Source organism: Myxine glutinosa, chromosome 2 (genome assembly GCF_964187855.1).
Source record: "Myxine glutinosa chromosome 2, kmMyxGlut1.1, whole genome shotgun sequence".
In the NCBI taxonomy this organism is placed as follows: Eukaryota; Metazoa; Chordata; class Myxini; order Myxiniformes; family Myxinidae; genus Myxine; species Myxine glutinosa.
Window position 1 is genome coordinate 263,905,375 of NC_136262.1, and position 13,804 is coordinate 263,919,178.

General features: G+C 42.5%; 1 protein-coding gene across 2 annotated transcripts in view; it reads right to left on the reverse strand.

Moving 5' to 3' along the window:
* The window catches only part of LOC137420580 (LIM domain-binding protein 2), a 599,034-nt gene extending 587,730 nt beyond the window's left edge, over nt 1-11,304 (reverse strand). For both annotated transcript variants that reach the window (XM_068105754.2, XM_068105750.2), the window contains exon 1: nt 11,044-11,304. In XM_068105754.2, coding sequence (XP_067961855.1) covers nt 11,044-11,073 — 30 coding nt within the window. In that variant the 5' untranslated portion in view covers nt 11,074-11,304. The remainder of the gene's footprint in view (nt 1-11,043) is intronic.
* Between the last annotated feature and the right edge of the window lie 2,500 nt (nt 11,305-13,804).

The window sequence follows — 13,804 nt, forward strand, 5'->3', positions numbered from 1 at the left end:
TAATGATCGACACACAAACTTCATTTCATTCAATGATCTACACACAAACATCATTTCATTTAATGATCGACACACAAACACCATTTCATTCAATGATCGACACACAAACTTCATTTCATTCAATGATCTACACACAAACTTCATTTCATTCAATGATCTACACACAAACTTCATTTCATTTAATGATCTACACACAAACACCATTTCATTTAATGATCTACACACAAACACCATTTCATTCAATGATCGACACACAAACATCATTTCATTTAATGATCTACACACAAACATCATTTCATTTAATGATCTACACACAAACTTCATTTCATTCAATGATCTACACACAAACTTCATTTCATTTAATGATCTACACACAAACACCATTTCATTCAATGATCGACACACAAACACCATTTCATTCAATAATCTGCACACAAACTTCATTTCATTCAATGATCGACACAGAACACCATTTCATTCAATGATCGACACACAAACACCATTTCATTCAATGATCGACACACAAACACCATTTCATTCAATGATCGACACACAAACACCATTTCATTCAATAATCTGCACACAAACTTCATTTCATTCAATGATCGACACAGAACACCATTTCATTCAATGATCGACACACAAACACCATTTCATTCAATGATCGACACACAAACACCATTTCATTCAATGATCTACACCACACAAACTTCATTTCATTCAATGATCGACACACAAACACCATTTCATTCAATGATCTACACACAAACTTCATTTCATTCAATGATCGACACACAAACACCATTTCATTCAATGATCGACACACAAACACCATTTCATTCAATGATCTACACACAAACTTCATTTCATTCAATGATCTACACACAAACTTCATTTCATTCAATGATCTACACACAAACACCATTTCATTCTAAGATCCACATACAAACACCATTTCATTCAATGATCTGCACACAAACTTCATTTCATTCAATGATGGACACACAAACACCATTTCATTCAATGATCTACACACAAACTTCATTTCATTCAATGATCTACACACAAACTTCATTTCATTCAATGATCTACACACAAACACCATTTCATTCTAAGATCCACACACAAACATCATTTTATTCAATGATCTGCACACAAACACCATTTCATTCAATGATCGACACACAAACATTATTTTATTCAATGATCTGCACACAAACACCATTTCATTCAATGATCGACACACAAACATCATTTTATTCAATGATCTACACACAAACACCATTTCATTCAATGATCGACACACAAACACCATTTCATTCAATGATCGACACACAAACATCATTTCATTCAATGATCTGCACACAAACACCATTTCATTCAATGATCGACACACAAACATCATTTCATTCAATGATCGACACACAAACACCATTTCATTCAATGATCGACACACAAACATCATTTCATTCAATGATCGACACACAAACATCATTTTATTCAATGATCGACACACAAACACCATTTCATTCAATGATCGACACACAAACATCATTTTATTCAATGATCTGCACACAAACACCATTTCATTCAATGATCTGCACTCAAACATCATTTCATTCAATCATCTACACACAAACACCATTTCATTCAATGATCGACACACAAACACCATTTCATTTAATCATCTACACACAAACACCATTTAATTTAATCATCTACACACAAACATCATTTCATTCAATCATCTACACACAAACATCATTTCATTCAATGATCTACACACAAACATCATTTCATTCAATCATCTACACACAAACTTCATTTCATTCAATGATCTACACACAAACATCATTTCATTCAATGATCTACACACAAACACCATTTCATTCAATGATCTACACACAAACATCATTTCATTCAATGATCTACACACAAACATCATTTCATTCAATGATCTACACACAAACACCATTTCATTCAATGATCTACACACAAACATCATTTCATTCAATCATCTACACACAAACATCATTTCATTCAATCATCTACACACAAACACCATTTCATTCAATGATCTGCACACAAACACCATTTCAATCAATGATCTACACACAAACACCATTTCATTTGATCATCTACACTCAAACATCATTTCATTCAATGATCGACACACAAACACCATTTCATTTAATCATCTGCACACAAACATCATTTCATTCAATGATCTACACACAAACATCATTTCATTCAATCATCTACACACAAACATCATTTCATTCAATGATCTACACACAAACACCATTTCATTCAATGATCTGCACACAAACACCATTTCATTCAATGATCTACACACAAACACCATTTCATTTGATCATCTACACTCAAACATCATTTCATTCAATGATCGACACACAAACACCATTTCATTTAATCATCTGCACACAAACATCATTTCATTCAATGATCTACACACAAACATCATTTCATTCAATCATCTACACACAAACATCATTTCATTCAATGATCCACACACAAACACCATTTCATTCAATGATCTGCACACAAACATCATTTCATTCAATGATCTACACACAAACATCATTTCATTCAATGATCTACACACAAACACCATTTCATTCAATCATCTACACACAAACACCATTTCATTTAATCATCTTCACTCAAACATCATTTCATTCAATCATCTACACACAAACACCATTTCATTTAATCATCTGCACACAAACATCATTTCATTCAATGATCTACACACAAACATCATTTCATTCAATCATCTACACACAAACAGCATTTCATTCAATGATCTACACACAAACACCATTTCATTCAATCATCTACACACAAACATAATTTCATTCAATCATCTACACACAAACATAATTTCATTCAATGATCTACACACAAACACCATTTCATTCAATCATCTACACACAAACATCATTTCATTCAATGATCGACACAGAAACACCATTTCATTCAATGATCTACACTCAAACACCATTTCATTAAATCATCTACACACAAACACCATTTCATTCAATGATCGACACACAAACATCATTTCATTAAATCATCTACACACAAACATCATTTCATTAAATCATCTACACTCAAACACCATTTCATTAAATCATCTACACACAAACACCATTTCATTCAATGATCGACACACAAACACCATTTCATTTAATCATCTGCACACAAACATCATTTCATTCAATGATCTACACTCAAACACCATTTCATTAAATCATCTACACACAAACACCATTTCATTCTAAGATCCACACACAAACATCATTTCATTCAATCATCTACACAGAAACACCATTTCATTCAATCATCTACACACAAACACCATTTCATTCTAAGATCCACACACAAACACCATTTCATTCAACTTTTTTCTCTACTTAAAAACAAGGAGATAAAGACATAAAATGTCATGGCCCCAGTGGTTTTAGTCATTTTCAGTAACGTTGTTAAAGGCCGTCAGTCCGGCCATCTTTGGTCTGATTACGATAAGAAATTCTGCATATGTAAACTCTCATGTATTGTTTTGGTGCCAAGTTTGAACAAACTTGATCCATGCACGTTCAAGAAATGGATGGATGCACGTTGACATAACAAAATGGCCGACAGTCGGCCATCTTGGATCTGGCGTTCATATGTAAACAATCATTCATTATCTATGCGCCGAGGTTGAACAAGTTTGGCAAAAGCATTTCCGAGAAATGGTTCAGAACGTATTCAATACTGGTTTTTTTTTACAACTAAAATGGCCGCCAGTCTACCAGTCGGCCACATTTAATCATATCTCAAAATGAAGTGAGGGGCACGTGTATGCCATCATGTTGTGTGCTTGTGCCAAGTTTGAACAAAAACAGGCCATGCCTGTACGAGAAATGGTTGGAGACACGTTTAAGTAACAAAATGGCTGCTAGTCGGCCATCTTGGACTGATTGTGAAAGGAATTGACGCGTATATGTAAACCATCATTCCTTATCTGCTTGCCAAGTTTTAACAACATCGATAAATGCATGTCCGAGAAATGGTTGAGGACATGTTCAACATCAGGTTTTTTATAACTAAAATGGCTGCCAGTCGGCAGTCTTTGATAACATCTGGACACAAAATGATGCGCATATGTATACCGTCATGTGTTGTCTTTTTGCCAACTATGAACAAAATCTGTCCATCCATGTCCGAGATATGGTTTCTGATGCACAGACGGACAAACGGACACAGACAGATGGACAGACGGACAGACGGAGGAGATCCAATCCAAAAGCCCCAGTTTCAGACTAAGTCCAACGGGGAGGAGTTAATCTCCCCCACTTATCCATGGAGTTTTAAGGTGCAACTCACTTGGTCAACCAACAAGGCAAACATGAAGACCCAGGAGTTTTCCAAAGAAGTCAGGCAAAGTGATGGAGAAGCATCGTTCAGGAGAGGGTTATAAGAAGATTTCAAAGTCACTCATTATATCCCTTTGAGTACGGTGACAATGACATCCATGATTAAGAAGTGGAAAATGTGTCATACCACCCAGACTCTACCCAGATCAGGTCGCCCATCCAAACTGAGCACCCGGGCAAGCAGAAAACTGGTTCAGGATGTCACTGTAAATCCAACAATGACTTTGAAAGATCTGCAAGGGTCTATGTCCGACATGGGGGTCAGTATTCATCAATCAACAATATCCTGTTCCCGTCCCAAAAATGGCCTTTATGGACAGGTGGCAAGAAAGAAGCCAATACCGAAAAATACACATCAGAAATCTTGTATAGAGTTTGCGAAAAATCATGTTAATGACACTGCAGAGGCTCGTGGAGAAACGTTTTGTGGTAGGACGAGACAAAAATTGAACTTTTTGATCCAAATTCAAAGCGTTACGTCTGGCACATGCCTAACACTACACATCACCTAGTCTACACCATCCCTACTGTCAAAGATGGTGGTGACGGCATCATGTTATGGGGCTGCTTTTCATCAGCAAGGACTGGCAAGCATGTCAGGATAGAAGGAACAACAGACGGTGCAAAGTACAGGAGAATCCTTGATAAAAACCTGTTTGAGTCAGACTTCAACTGTCATCATGCCAGCTGACTGGGTGTAGGTACCTCTCACACCAGCCATGGCACCTCAGCAAAGGACTTCTGTGACTCATTTGGACTGACACAATCTGTCAATTTCCCGACCCGGATCTCAGTCAATGGAGCATCTCCTCCTCCAGACTTGGTTATGACTAACTTCCCTGCAAATGTCTGCTGCTCTTCTTCTGCTCCATTCGGTTCATCTGATCAATTGCTTGTTAAAGTGGACATCTCTCTGGCCGTTCTCAGAGAGCCTCCTCAGCATAGACGTGTCTGGCATTTCACTCAGGCTGACTGGCATGGTCTGTAAGCAGCCATCAACATCTGGACTGTTCTCCCATCTCTACTGCCTCTGACATCAACTCATCCTGGGAATTCTTCCAAATAAATATTCTCTCTCATGCACAGTCTTCAGTTGTCATACCCTTCATCCCGTCCGTGGTGCAAATAATGTTGTGGTGAGGCAGTTGCCCTGAAACAACTTGCCTTCGCCTCCTGGAAGGCTAATCCAACTGAAGGCAATCTCACTTCCTTCCACAAAGCTCAGAACCAGTGTGTGTCTACCCTCAGGAGAGCCAGGAAACAATATCTCCCTACTCTCAAGACTGAACTCTCAAACCTGTCTCCCTCCTCCAAATCCTGGTGGCATCTGGTCAAATCTGTTATTGGTGTTTGTTCCCCTTCCATCCCCCTGACCCCCCCTTACCTCAAATGGCTACACAACTGATTCAAGTGAAAAAGCTGAATGCCTAAACTCTGTGTTTGCCTCAAAATCTTGTCTCCCAAACCCATCTCTGTCTGTACCCCCCTTACCCAGTCAAACCCAGCTGCTCATGGACTCTGTGTCCTTCTCTCCTGACAAGGTAGAGAAGTTTCTGTCAAACCTCGACTCTGCTTCTGCAACTGGACCAGACGGCATCAGCCCATGGGTCCTAAAATCCTGCTCTGCCGCTCTATCCCACCCTCTCTCTGTTCTCTTCACCCCCTCCTTTGCTCAAGGTCATCCTGCAATCTGCTGGGAAATCAGCCAACATTACCGCTTTACATAATAAAGATGCAAAAGCAGATCCTTGCAACTACAGACCAATCAGCCTGCTCCTAATCATCAGCAAGGACATGGAATCCATCATTGCTTCGGATATTAAATCCTTCTTCTCCAATGGCATCAATTTTGATTTAGAGCAAGCCATTCTCCTCTGGATATGCTACTTCTCCTGTCTCAACAATGGATGGAGGTCCTCAATGCCAGACAGGAAATCAGAGCTGTCTCCCTTGACATATTTCACGCCTTCGATACAGCCTGGCACCCCGCCCCGCTTCCCAAAGTCTCTTCTTGTGGTATCCATGAAAACCTCCACACGTGGCTTGCAGACATCTTCTCCCGTCGTAGTCAACATGTGGCCCTGAATGGAATTCTCTCATCTCCTCTTCCTGTTCAGGCTGGAGTTTCTCAAGTCAGTGTTCTGGACCCTGTGCTTTTTCTGGTCTTCATTAATGATCTCTCCGACTCTCTGGAAAATCCTCTATATCTCTTTGCTGATGACTCCACACTCTGCTGTTCCATATCTCAACCCTCAGATCGGCAGACAGCAGCCTCCTCACTCTCTGCAGACCTGGACAAAATCACAGACAGGTCAAACAAATAGAACATGTCTTTCAATCCTGACAAATCTCACACTCTCACTTTGTCTCTCCGAAAAGACCGACTGGACAACCCTCCCATCTACTTTCTGAACAATCCTCTCAAAGAAGTTCTGTCACTGAAGCTTTTGGGTCTCACTATCTGCCATGATCTTTCCTGGGAAAACCACATTTCCAAGCTGGCCTCCAAAGCCAGTCGCCGACTGGGCATCCTCCGTCGTGCGAAAGCCTTTCTGGGCATTTCTGAGCTCCTCACCACATACAAAGCTTTCATCCGCATCTTGATGGAATACTGTTCCCCCCTCTGGGCCGGTGCTCCTGCCTCATACCTAGCTCGGCTTTACGCTGTTGAAACCAAAGCTTTCAGAATCATTAGAATCTCCTGCGATGGAGCTGAATCTGAGGGCCTATCACTCGCTCACCGCAGGCAGGTTGGTGGTCTTTCTGTCTTCTACCGACTTCTCTCCGGCCCAGCTCCCAGAGATTGCCTAGATGGCCTTGATTAACGTTTCAGAAGGACAATGATCCAAAGCACAAAGCTAAAGCCACACCGAGGGCCTGAATGAAAAGAAAATAAATGTTCTTGAGTGGCCCAGTCAAAGTCCTGACTTGAACCCAATTGAAGATTCCAGTCCATCGATGATCCCCATTAAACTTAGCAGAGCTAGCGCAATTTTCACGTGAGGAATCGTCAAGGATTTCCTCCTCCTTTAACTTCAACATGTGACCTCTTTCAACTATAACAATGTTTACTTTGATCTCTTTAGTTATGAATAAAAAAGTTCATTTGAAAAATTGTTTCTTCATAATTAGTAATTCATCCAAATGTGGCATTTCTGGGAGGTGGTGGATACTTTTGCAGGCCACTGTACATTCCACGGTCGACACACAACCCTTACCCTATTCTGCAGGTGAGTAAATGCAATAGATCTTTTCTGAGTCAGGTATTCTGAGCTACGTTAAGAAATCGGTTGTTCAGGGAACCACAGGTTCAAATCTCTCAAGTGTTTGGCCATTTTGTACTGAAGTCCTTGTGCACCTAATTCTGGATGAAACCATTCACAATATTTAAACAGGAAAAAGGTGGATTATCACTCCAAACATAAAAAGGATACCTCGGCGATACCATATTTAGGGGTTCGGGGTAAAATTTCTGGCAACAGACAAGATCCACTCCGTGCGCTGGAATGGTCTCTCGCCCGATCGATTTCAAGGATATTCAGGATTATAATCAATTATAATGCAGAAAGTCTGGATGACCGATCATTGCAATAATTCACATCCACAAAGCTTATCGGATACAGAAACAACACGAAACTGAGAAGATGCCGACATGGAACAATGCACAGGTAATATTGCTCATAACAGGTGGCCACGTGTTTCACAACAAATCAAACTCTCATTTGGATTTCAACACTGCGACCAAAACGTGTGTCCACTCCACTTCTCACGAGCAGAAAAATTCCCATTTGGAAACCGCAAAATGGATTTGCCAAACTCGGACAATGCCGAGTCAATCACGTGCCTTTCAAATGGCACAAATAACAATGGAAGGAATTGCATTCACACATGAACGAAAGGAAGTTTTGCTTGCAGTACTTGGATTCGTGTAAGTGTAATCATTCCTAGTTTGGTGAAAGTTATGATTGCTGGGAAGAGCCGTTCGTTTTGGGAAACGTTTACACACCGGTGGTTACTTTGTTTCTCGTTTGGGATTTGTTCATATTTGGTGTATCAAAGGCTCTTCTGGGGATACAAGCAACCCAGACGTGCTGTGGAGACCACGAATGTCGCGCTTGGACAAAAGTGACATCACCATGCTGTTTGCCATCGGTCAAAGACTGCTCTACCCCAGGCAGATAAAGAAAGGGCTTCGAATAATCAAAAAGATAAAATTCTTTCTGGCGATCACAATGCAGAACAAGGGTCTGACACAGTGTCCCAGAATCTGGGATCATCCTCCATAGTCCTGCATCGCCCCCTCTCCTGCCCCCCATTGTACTGAATGATTGCCGCCCCCCTACTCTCTGGGGTGATCACCGCCCCCGACGGTCCGAGATGATGACCACCCCCGATGGTCGATGGCGATCACCACCCTCGATCGTCCGGGATGATCACCACCCCCGACGGTCCTGGATGATCACCACCCCCGACGGTCCAGGGTGATCCCCGCACCAACAGTCCGGGATGATCACCACCCCCGACGGTCCGGGATGATGACCACCCCAGACGGTCCAGGGTGATTACCTCCCCCGACGGACAGAGGTGATAACCGCCCCCGACGGTCCGGGGTGACAACTTCCCCCGACAGTCCAGGGCGATTACCACCCCCGACGGTGCAGGGTGATAACCGCCCCTGACGGTCCGAGGTGATAACCGCCCCCGACGGACCGAGGTGATAACCGACCCCGACGGTCCGGGGTGACAACCGCCCCGACGGTCCGGGGTGACAACCGCCCTGACGATCCAGGGTGATTACCACCCTCCGAGGGTCCAGGGTGATTACCTCCCCGCCGCTCCGGGGTGATCACGGGCCCAGGCGGTCTGGGGTGATCACCACCCCCAGACTGTCGAAGATGATCACCACCCCCAGACTGTCTGGGATGGTCAATGACCACAGACTGTCCGGGATGGTCACCGCCCCAGACTGTCCTTGATTGACAATTCACATGACGTCCTTGTGGCACGCGGGCAGGTCACAGCAGACAAAAGACAACATCCCATGTGGTCGTGTACAAGTCAGCAGTGAAATACCATGGCGCGGTCACTGGCGAGGCAATGCTCGTATTTGGACAGGTGACTGACACATAAACGCACACAAACAGACACACACACACACACACACACACACACAAACAAACATAAACACACACACAAACATAAACACACAAACACACACACATAAACACACACACACATAAACACATAAACACACACATAAACACATAAACACACACATAAACACACACACATAAACACACACACATAAACACATAAACACACACACATAAACACATAAACACACACACATAAACACATAAACACACACACATAAACACATAAACACACACACACATAAACACACACATAAACACATAAACACACACACATAAACACACACACATAAACACACACACATAAACACATAAACACACACACATAAACACATAAACACACACACATAAACACATAAACACACACACATAAACACATAAACACACACACATAAACACATAAACACACACACATAAACACACACACACATAAACACATAAACACACACATAAACACACACACATAAATACATAAACACACACACATAAACACCTAAACACATAAACACACACACATAAACACATAAACACACACACATAAACACATAAACACACACACACATAAACACACACATAAACACATAAACACACACACATAAACACATAAACACACACACATACACACATAAACATACACACATAAACACACACACATAAACACATAAACACACACACACATAAACACATAAACACACACACATAAACACATAAACACACACACATAAACACATAAACACACACATAAACACACACATAAACACATAAACACACACACATAAACACACACACATAAATACATAAACACACACACATAAACACCTAAACACATAAACACACACACATAAACACATAAACACACACACATAAACACACAAACACATAAACACACACACACACACACACACACACACAGACACTTCGATGTCTGACTCTCGTCGCATCGTCAAACAATCACACTCGCCCACACCATCGCACTTTTTTTGCACAGTCACACTAATTTCACTCAATCCTGCACTCCCACACCATTCCCACCACCACCCACCCACTCTCACTGCACTAAACACCTCCATAGTCCCTCTGCCCCCATCTCAGTTCCAATAACACACTTGTTTGCCTTGAATACGCAATCTCTCACTGCCCCCTTTACCCCCGACCCACCCCCTAAAATTCCTACCAATTGTCACTGGGTGTCTGCACTTTTGTCTCTCCTCGGTTTAACCCTCCTGGTATCCACGTCTGTCTGTCCTTTCCTCTCCGCGTTGTCCCTTTAATCCCTCAGTCCGTGTCAAACGGACATCGCGAAAGCACCTGCCGGGATCGGGCTGCGAGAAACGGACACACGAGGACAGATAGTCAAGGGGACACAGACACCGCACAAAGACACATAACGAGGGGAAAGTGCCTGCACGGCGGGACAGGGTGAGGGACACAGATCATTTAACCCTTACCGGTGTTAAAGGCCCACTCGCCGCAGACATGCGATGTGTCCGGAGACGCGGGCCGGGACGGACCCGATATGGACAGCGAACGAGCCTCGGACTGCAGACGATCCCCGAGGTGTCCGACTCGCTTTGTCCGTCCGTACCTCTGACGAAGCGTCCGGTTACCTGGTTAGTTATCTTCCCTCATCTCATCACCCTCCTCGCCGCGTCCCCTTTATCCAGCCCTTTCTCTCTGATCCCTCTCGCTTCGTCCCCAATGCCGGCACACTGGGCTCGCGGCAGCTACCCCGCCCTCCCTCGAGCCTCCCTCTGTCCCTGTCCGACCTCCTCCCTCACTTTACACCGCCTACACGATCATCACAACATCCCCCTCTCCCCCCATGGACTGACTATACTCACTCCGATTACATCCACGTGAGCAACAAGCCAACCACCACAACTACCCAATTACACCACAACTACCCAATTACAGCACAACTACCCAATTACACAACTACCCAATTACAAATCACAACATCCCCTCTCCCCCATGGACTGACTATACTCACTCCAATTACATCCACGTGAGCAACAGGCCAACCACCACAACTACCCAATTACAGCACAACTACCCAATTACAGCACAACTACCCAAATACACCACAACTACCCAATTACACCACAACTACCCAATTACAAATCACAACATCCCCTCTCCCCCATGGACTGACTATACTCACTCCAATTACATCCACGTGAGCAACAGGCCAACCACCACAACTACCCAATTACACCACAACTACCCAATTACACCACAACTACCCAATTACACCACAACTACCCAATTACAACAGAACTACCCATTTACACCACAACTATCCAATTACACCACAACTACCCAATTACAACAGAACTAACCAATTACACCACAACTACCCAATTACAGCACAACTACCCAATTACAACACAACTACCCAATTACAGCACAACTACCCAATTACACCACAACTACCCAATTACACCACAACTACCCAATTACAGCAGAACTACCCAATTACACCACAACTACCCAATTACAGCACAACTACCCAATTACAGCACAACTACCCAATTACACCACAACTACCCAATTACACCACAACTACCCAATTAAACCACAACTACCCAATTACACCACAACTACCCAATTAAAACACAACTCCCCAATTAAAACACAACTACCCAATTACACCACAACTACCCAATTAAAACACAACTACCCAATTACACCACAACTACACAATTACAGCATAACTACCCAATTAACACACAACTAACCAATTACACCACAACTACCAAATTGCTCCAAAACTACCCAATTACAACACAACAACCCAATTACAAATCACAACATCCCCTCTCCCCCATGGACTGACTATACTCACTCCAATTACATCCACGTGAGCAACAAGCCAACCACCACAACTACCCAATTACACCACAACTACCCAATTACAAATCACAACATCCCCTCTCCCCCATGGACTGATTATACTCACTCCAATTACATCCACGTGAGCAACAAGCCAACCACCACAACTACCCAATTACACCACAACTACCCAATTACAGCATAACTACCCAATTACAAATCACAACATCCCCTCTCCCCCATGGACTGACTATACTCACTCCAATTACATCCACGTGAGCAACAAGCCAACCACCACAACTACCCAATTACAGCACAACCACCCAATTACAGCATAACTACCCAATTAAACCACAACTACCCAATTACACCACAACTACCCAATTACACCACAACTACCCAATTAAAACACAACTACCCAATTACACCACAACTACCCAATTAAAACCCATCTACCCAATTACACCACAACTACCCAATTACAAATCACAACATCCCCTCTCCCCCATGGACTGATTATACTCACTCCAATTACATCCACGTGAGCAACAAGCCAACCACCACAACTACCCAATTACACCACAACTACCCAATTACAGCATAACTACCCAATTACAAATCACAACATCCCCTCTCCCCCATGGACTGACTATACTCACTCCAATTACATCCACGTGAGCAACAAGCCAACCACCACAACTACCCAATTACAGCACAACCACCCAATTACAGCATAACTACCCAATTAAACCACAACTACCCAATTACACCACAACTACCCAATTACACCACAACTACCCAATTAAAACACAACTACCCAATTACACCACAACTACCCAATTAAAACCCATCTACCCAATTACACCACAACTACCCAATTACAAATCACAACATCCCCTCTCCCCCATGGACTGACTATACTCACTCCAATTACATCCACGTGAGCAACAAGCCAACCACCATAACTACCCAATTACACCACAACTACCCAATTACACCATAACTACCCAATTAAACCACAACTACCCAATTACACCACAACTACCCAATTAAAACACAACTACCCAATTAAAACACAACTACCCAATTAAAACACAACTACCCAATTAAAACACAACTACCCAATTACACCACAACTACCCAATTAAAACACAACTACCCAATTACACCACAACTACACAATTACAGCATAACTACCCAATTAACACACAACTAACCAATTACACCACAACTACCAAATTGCTCCAAAACTACCCAATTACAACACAACAACCCAATTACAACACAACTACCCAATTATAAATCACAATATCCCCCTATGCCCCCCATGGACTGACGATACTCACTCCGATGACATCCACGTGAGCAACAAGCCAA